This window comes from Anomaloglossus baeobatrachus, chromosome 4, assembly GCF_048569485.1.
Source record: "Anomaloglossus baeobatrachus isolate aAnoBae1 chromosome 4, aAnoBae1.hap1, whole genome shotgun sequence".
NCBI lineage: Eukaryota > Metazoa > Chordata > Amphibia > Anura > Aromobatidae > Anomaloglossus > Anomaloglossus baeobatrachus.
Genome location: NC_134356.1, coordinates 473,475,698 through 473,484,078, shown reverse-complemented (window position 1 = coordinate 473,484,078; position 8,381 = coordinate 473,475,698). Strand labels below are relative to the sequence as shown.

At 47.1% G+C, this 8,381-nt stretch overlaps 1 protein-coding gene across 1 annotated transcript; it reads left to right on the top strand.

The window, feature by feature from the left end:
- Positions 1 to 658: 658 nt before the first annotated feature.
- LOC142302553 (bone morphogenetic protein 7-like) lies at positions 659 to 1,918 on the top strand. Its single transcript, XM_075343660.1, has one exon. The coding sequence runs from the start codon at positions 659 to 661 to the stop codon at positions 1,916 to 1,918; it is 1,260 nt and encodes a 419-aa protein (XP_075199775.1).
- The last annotated feature ends 6,463 nt before the right edge of the window (positions 1,919 to 8,381 follow it).

The following is an 8,381-nucleotide window of genomic DNA, read 5'->3' as shown; positions in this document are numbered from 1 at the left end:
GGAAAGGGCGGATTCTGGAAATATTTTTGAGTTGAAGACGGCAGGAGGTGGTGAGGGATTGGATATGTGGTATGAAGGATAAGGCAGAGTCAAAGGTCACTCCGAGGCAGCGAACTTTGGGTACTGGCGAGAGCATGGTGTTATTTATTGTAATAGGTAGATCAGGTGGAGAGTGTAGGTGAGACGGAGGAAAGATTATTAGTTCAGTTTTGGCCACATTGAGCTTTTATATTCCTATTACATATTGGGATCGGATCTTGGAGATCGGAATACCCCTTTAAATCTCCTTCTGTCCTCACTATCTAACATCTTTACGTACTTGATGCTAGATTGGAGTTCAATGTGGTGCAGTGCCAGAGGTAAACTTACAACACTTGGCAATTTAGTGTGTATAGATCATATTCTAAAGAATTTGAATTATCAAGCCATCTTTAAATATAGCACTTAAAACTCTGAAACTATTCTCCTAAATTGGATGTAAAGTGCTGTGGAATTAATAGCGCTATATAAATGAACAATTATGTGATGCTGGAACAATTTGTTTTTGTTGGGATCTGTTAAATTTTCTTGTCAGTGTTTCAAAGATTTGTAGGTTTTGTGGACTTATTTACTCTTCTTTTTTTTTTTTTTTCCTTTTTTGCAGTAAGATTCCACGGCAATGGCATTAACGGCATCTAACATAAGGATTATTATAAAGAATATATTTTTAGCCTTAATATTGATAAGACTAGTAACAGCAGATCCAACACTAGAACGTGGTATTCATTCCAGTTTTGTACAAAGAAAGTTGAGAGGCCGTGAACGCCGAGAGATCCAGAAAGAAATTTTAGCTGTTTTGGGATTACCACATCGACCAAGACCTCACTTTCACGAGAAAAATACATCTGCTCCAATGTTTATGATGGATTTGTACAATTCGATGAATGTTAAAGAAGAACAAACTTTCCATTTCTTTAAACATTTTCACGCAAATGACGAACCTTTACTTGTTGGTCACCAGGAAACCCACTTTCTGGCTGATGCTGATCTAGTTATGAGCTTTGCCAATTTATTTGAGGATGGCACTGAAGTATGTCAAAAGTGCTACAGTAAAGAACTGAGTTTTGATCTTGAAGACATACCTGTTGGAGAGCAGCTGACAGCAGCTGAGCTAAGAATATATAAAGATCAAGTTCCCAATAATGAAACATACCAGGTGAATGTCTATCAGGTGACTCTAAACACAAGTAAATTGATTAAGCTTGATACTCAAATAATCTGTGGATCAGACATTGGGTGGTTGACATTTGATATTAGTGCAATTAGTAATGCATGGGTTGTGAAACCACACTACAATCTTGGCCTAAAGTTGATGGTTGAGACTATGGGCAACAAAAGCATACAACCAAATTCTGTAGGCTTAGTCGGCCGAAGTGGTCCACATGAAAAACAGCCATTTATAGTGGTATTTTTTAAATCTGAAACTATCCACCTCCGAAGTGCAAGGTCTACCAATGAAAACCACTGGAATCGTGACAGAACCAAGGAATTGAATGATGATCCATTAGGCAATATTACAGAGAACTCAATGAGTAGCCATTTTGGTGGACAGCATTCCGTAAAAAAGCCATGCCAGAAGCATGAGCTGTATGTAAGTTTCCGTGATCTTGGTTGGCAAGATTGGATCATTGCTCCAGAAGGCTATACTGCTTATTACTGTGCTGGCGAATGTGCTTTTCCATTGAATTCTCATATGAATGCCACTAATCATGCAATTGTCCAAACTTTAGTTCATTTTATTTATCCAGAACTTGTTCCAAAACCATGTTGTGCCCCTACAGAACTTCAAGGAATACCAGTATTGTACTTTGATGACAATTCCAATATTCTATTAAAGAAGTATAGAAACATGGTTGTTAAAGCCTGTGGCTGTCACTAGCCACCACAAGCCTCAAAAAAGCCTTCCTCGGGTGTTTAACATGCATTTCATACAAATAACTTTTTAAATCACTTTGTTTTGTATTCTATTAGAAGTTCTGTCAGGACCCGCAGCTGTTTAGGCTATTTCATGATCTTCACTCACGTAAGCCTTTGTGCCAAGATACAATTTCTCTTTTGAATGAGAGGGGAAAAATGTTTTGAGATGATCCTGCTTTTGATCAAAGGTCTACTAGAGAATGGATCCCTAGAACGTAGGTGAACCATATACATTGGTTGGTTACGGTACACCTTTCAACCATAAAAGCATCATCCTTTATAGTAGAAAGCAGAAAAATATCCTTTTTCACCATAGTTTGCCTGCATTTTAACTGATTGAGAAGTTTAGTGCTTTTGTTTTTTACAGAGAACTTTACAAATGTGTGGGGTGTTTTTTGCATGAGATTTTGTATTGAAATTTTAACTTTTTATTCAACTGCTGTTTAATTTTAAATCTAGAGTAGGAATGTCAACTTTGTCAAATTGAATATCCACTATACTTTTCTGAAATTGATTGTGTTTCCCTTCTCACTTGTGCTTTAGTTAAACTATCATTTAATAAATTTAATATCAAAAAGTACTGATCACCTGCTTATTAATTTCTGTTCTAAGGAACACAAAATTAAATGGCTATTCTGCTTTAATTTATTGTGAATGATTTGTCTGTGACCTCTCGAAGTAATGTTTCATTAGATGAAAAACTAAACAGCCATCTAAAATGGATCGAGTATTCTGATGCTAAATAAGTGTACTATAAGGGAATACAAGTGACCTTTAACTAGAAACAGACACCTTTTTTCAACTACCATTTCTACAAGAAAAAAGTGACTGGTATCCCAAAACGGTAGATATTATGGAGAGGTTTGCATTTGCCTGTTTCACATGTCAGTGATTCTGGTACGTATGTGCTAGTTTTTATACGTACCAGAATCACTGACATATGCAGACCCACTAAAATCTGCGCAATCTAAAGGTCTGCGCACACCAGTTTTTTGTTTTTTTTTTCTTCATTGACTGTCTGCATGCGGCGTACACACATGTCCGTGATTACCGCACAGAAACAAGTCGTGGTTTTTTTTTTTTTTTTTTTTTTTTTTTGTTTTTTTTTCTGGCATCACTGATGTCTCATGGGCCACACTATGGTGTGGTCCGTGAAACATGTACCAGAAAACAAGTACATGGAAAATAAACCATTTTCCATTCACCCGGCTCCAGCGACTCTGTGCAGCCTCTGCTCTCTGAGCTTCCTGGCCTGCTCATTATGGTATGCATATTCATGAATGCAGCCAGAGCTGACCCAGAAGTAGCTGCAGAGATGAGACAGCGGGGGTCGGATGCTGGAGAGTTCAGCACCACGGACAGTAGGAGCGGAACAGGTGAGTATACATGTGCAATCACAGATTGCACATGGACATCCCACGTGTGCTGTGAGGGACATATGCGTTTTTAGTGAAACGGGCCATGATAAAATGAATAGGCTCCATAACCAGGCAATCTGTGTGCACGAGTATGTCTGCTAAAGGAATACGCACTGTTGCATTTACAATCACGAAATTTTACACAAACACTCTACTTGACTCAGAACGTCATAGACTATGTTTTGATGGGAAAATGTAACCCCACATTTTAGTTACTCTGCAAAAAACCTGCCTCTATTAAAGTTAATGGAGCTGCGAGCTACAGGTTAATAGGAACTGTGATTGGTTGCTATAGGAACAAAATAAATTGTTGGTATAAGAAGCTTATGTGTGAGGTAATATGTTGTCGGTAGAGAGACAGACAAGCACAGACAGTAAGACAGTCAAAGAGATAGAGGGAAGCGGGGAAAGATGTGACGCCCCAGGGCTGTGGGGTACTCTGTCCCGGGCTTGTGGTGCGCAGTGGGGTCAGTCATGGTCGCGGCCTGGTACCGTGGCCCTTGGGGTGCTGTCCCTCAGAAAAGAAAGGGAGGGTGGGGTTTGGTAAAAGAAAAGGGGGGGGGGGGGGGAGGAGGAAGTAGTCGAACTTTTATGCCACTTGCATTGTGCGGCCAGGTTATCTGTTGCCGCTGCAGTTTTCTGCTGGGGCTGGTGGAGTGATGAAGCTTGGATGTTTGGAGCCCTCCGCAAGCAGGGACAGGCCCCAGCAGAGAAGGATGGGGATAGTAGTGGGGAGCAGTCTGTGAGTGCACAGGATGCTCAAGAACAGTCCACACCAGTGTTGTAGCTTCCACTTACCTTTTTACTTTTCTATTGTACTTGAACCCATGGGTGTCAGTACCAGGTGTACTCGCTCCTTGTTCTTCGTGCCAGCTGGGACCTGGGTTGACTGTACTCAGTGCACACTCATTGTGGTTGGACTCCCGTGGCCTGGAGCTACTTGGAAGTCCCTTTTCTTTAGCCTTGGCCCTAATGCAGGGAGCCTGGATTATTTAAGGGGTTCAGTCCCCGATCCCTCTTTGTTGCTTGCTAGGGACAGGTGAGTATTCTGCAAGCACAGTGACATCCAGGAGGTCATCAGAGTTCCCAATGAACTGTGAGGACATCCTGATGACCCCCCACGACACCCACGCTACAGTTTGACAGGTTCATTGGGAACTGAGTCCCCGAGATGATCCGGCTTCCAGGTTCTCCGTACGTACTGCCCAGGGGAGGGGTATTCAATCACGAGCAGTTGCAAATGGGAATGTCACTTCAGGTGGCTGTTGCCTGGTCCTATACCCTGGGGATGCTTTAATACGTGGGGGTCATCAGTATGTCATCACAGTTCATTGGGAACTCTGATGACCTCTTGGATGTCACTGTGCTTGCAGAGTAGAATATTTGTAAAAGTGGGTATTTACAAGGGATAAGAGTTAATGTTCGTGACGCCACCTGCGGTTATGAATGGAGAACCGCCGCTACTCAACGTGGGTACTCACCAGGGATGGTGATAGTGGTAGCTATGGTGGTAGGCCCTCTGCAGGTAGGGCTGTGCCTGGGAGATGTATAGTGTATAATGATGGAGACCACACCAGGTTAACTTTAACAGTCTCTACTCACATGGACCCTCGGCTTGCTGGTTCCGGTTCTAGAAGTATCGGTGCCAATGTAGTGACCCAGGTTGTTCTGTCCCCAGCACTCTGTAGATTGAGTCCCCATAGCGTGAAGCATTTGGGAACCCTGACTGTCCCTTTTGGGGTACAGTCTACTTCTTCGCATGGCGGGCTTGTTCCGATCGCTGTATTGCCAGTGCCAGATAGTGAATTGGGTTGCTCTTTACCTGGCACTGTGTAGTTGAGACCCCAAAGCTTGGAACTTTAGGGGTCAGTCCATTCGGCTGGCAATGTGGCCCCTGCAGGGAGGTAAGTGTTCGAACCCCGATCCTAGTTTACTGCTGATGCCCCCGGATCTGGAAGGTCAGTGAGGCCCCTGGAGAGCCCTCACCGTACAGGTGTTTGCCAAACAGTCTAAAACTTGCACTTGACCTAGGGCCCTGTGCCCCGTATGGGCCCAGATTCCAGTGGGGCTCCCTCGTACCATTCCTGGAGTCTTGACTCCTGCCCAGAGGTACTCGCTTATCCTGGCTGGTAATCTGACTCCCGGCCCCTGACTCAACGTTACACAGACCCAGTTAGAGGCACGTCTGCTCTCCTCAATACATTCTGACAGACTGCTTACTGTTATCTGACTGACCTGCCCCTCTCACTAGGGGGTCTAGTCCCTGTGTTTGCTCTGCCCACTAGCCCTGGTCTGAGTGGTAACTGAACTGGGATTTTTAGGAGTGTTACTGTTGCTGGCACTGGTGTTACAGGTCCCAGGGAGTAGGTCCTACAGGTCCCAGGGAGTAGGTCCTGCATCCCCTAGATAATGCAGTTCCTTATAGTGCCCTGAGGTTCTCAGGAGCGCTACATTCCCCCTTGGTTAAACGCAGCACATCCTTGGGCTGTAAGATGCAGAGTTTTTATTTAACCGGAAGAAAAAAGTAAAAGGTTAATGCAATTTAAGTCTTCCCTCACAGGGGATGCAATCAACCCACCACCCAAAAAGGTCCTGGATACCCAAAACCTTTTTTCGTGGAGGTAGGTCACTTGTACTATTGATGACAAGGTCTGGGCCTTCTCTATCCCAGACCTCTCCTCCAACCTTCCTCTCCGTGGTGGTGGGATTAATGTCCTGATGTTGCAGAGAACTACTCTGGTAGGCAGTGGCACCTTAGGTTCAACTATTTACAAATAGCACAAGTTAGTTCTGGCTGCTGCCAGTCCTGCAGCCATGGTTCATTTTTAATAGCTGGTGGAAAATCAGGTTACTTTCCTGGCATGATTAAACATTTTTCAAACATTTTTAACTGATTAGCAGCAATTATAATATTTCAGCATTAACAACTAGGTCAGCTACCACCATTCAATAAGGGGGCAAACTAGATCACCCTGCCTCCTTAGGTCAGCACTCGAGGTCTGACTGCACTGGGTACATGCATCTCTACCGACCCCCAGCGGCCACTGGTGTGTTGATGCTGTCGCAGGTGCAGAGGCTTGGAAGGGCACCGCAGCAGGTTGGTGTACAGACTCTTCTGGTTTTAGCACCTCCATATAAGACACTGTATCGCATTGCCACAACGCGGATGAATTCGCACCCTGCACGTGTGATGCCCTGTCAAAACCAGGTAGTCAGTTAGGCCCCGTACAACACAGTTCCCTCACTAGGAAACACACAGCCAACCAGAAACCCTAGTCACCCCCCCCCCCTTTGGGGAAAGATGCACACCAGTGGGCGTGACCAGGCTGTTGGGACACGCCCACCTAGGGGTCCAGACAGCCCGGGGTAGGAAAACAGTGAGTTTTAGTCTGAAGTGTAGTTTGGAGAGGAGTGTGGGCTGGAGCTAAGTGTAGCTCCAGCAGTGAAGTTAAAGTTGAACGGTACCAGGGTAGGAGCCCTGGTGCTACTGGCTAAGATGCAGACGGTGGTCTCTGTCAGCAGGAGACGGGAGGACGGCTTGGTGGAAACTAGGTGGACTGGGACAGGGTTGTAGCCCGCCGGTACCTACACAGGGAACCAACCTGAAAACTGGAGCACAAAGGGGGGTACTCTGACCCTGAAGCCAGGACCAGAACCTACTGGAACTGGTTAACTGATTTGAGGCCAGGACTAGAGGTCCTGTCCCCCCCAAAGTCCCTCATAGAAAACAGCAGCCCACCGATTAGGGATAAGAGGTCACCGCCAGGGCCCGTAGATCCCACGGGCCAGCGTCTGCGGGCACGGCTCCTTAGGCCACATCCAGCTGGGAGCGGACTCCTGAGTTTCACACTAGGAAAGTCCACCTTACAGCATTGCAGGAAAAGGATAGACCCCACCAGCTGGGTGGGGGACCAGAACGAAACCGGTAGTGGCATCGGCCACCATCACCTTGGTTTACCAGAGACATGTGTTTTACCAACAGTGAGTACGCCAGCACCCCCTGCAGTCCCCATCCCATGCACCCATCAACCGGGTCCCGGGGCTACTATCCCTACCCACGGATGGGTTAACTTGCTGCACAACATCTCCCCCGGGTGCCCCGTAACAGCAGTGGTGGTGTCCCACCTCACCACACACTGTCGTGGGTGGCATCATGAACTTAATACGGGCCAGCCAGTATATATACGTCCCCCCCCCATTTATTTTGTGTGTCCGCGAGACTCCCGGGTCCAGAAACCCTTGAGCCACCACCCCTGAAGGCCTGGATCCGAGCAGCACCAGCTGCTGGCACAGGGGCAGCACACACGTGGCACCCATTCCAGCTTTGAGCCCAGACCCACCATTCCTTTTACAGTGGCTGGGCGCAATACCTGTGGATGGTCACCCGCACAAGCGGCAAACTTTCCGGTGGCTCCCGATTCCAGCGGGGCCTGGATTGCTGACCCTGAATCGGGAACGGATGCTTGCTCCTTACCCAGCGGGGAATGTGATGTGACCGCTTCTGGTCTCACTGCCTCTGACGGTGATGCTGCCTGGTCGAGGAGGGATGGTTGGGCCTGGGTCAGTGCAGCCGGGTCAGGCGGTGCTCAACTTTCTTGCACCCGCATGGCTGCCACTACCCCCTTCATCTTCACTTCCCATTCTGCAATTCGCCGCCGTCTCTCTGTTCTCAGGGTCCAGTACAGCCGTTGGACCTCCGCCTCCAGTCTCTTGGTGGTCCAGGGCACATCTCCAAGGCCAAGCTGTCCGTACTCGCGGACTGGACGAGCAGACTTCTTGCTGGTCACAGGTATGCGACCTCTTGTCGACTCCCCGCGCCTCTGTCTAGCCAGTCCCCTCCGGTCATCCCCCAGCATTCTCACGGGGACTGGGGCACGCTGGGAGCTTCCGGGTCCGGTCACTGCCGACTTCAACCCGCGCTCTCAGGGTTCATGGGCGGGGCTTAGGTTCACGCGCTTTTGCAGTTCCGCGCTCTTTTCCGGCACCGTAATGGCACGGCAGCTTTTT

What these genes read in the sequence shown, in the direction of transcription:
- LOC142302553 (XM_075343660.1), top strand. Translation starts at nt 659, where the DNA reads ATGGCATTAACGGCATCTAACATAAGGATTATTATAAAGAATATATTT.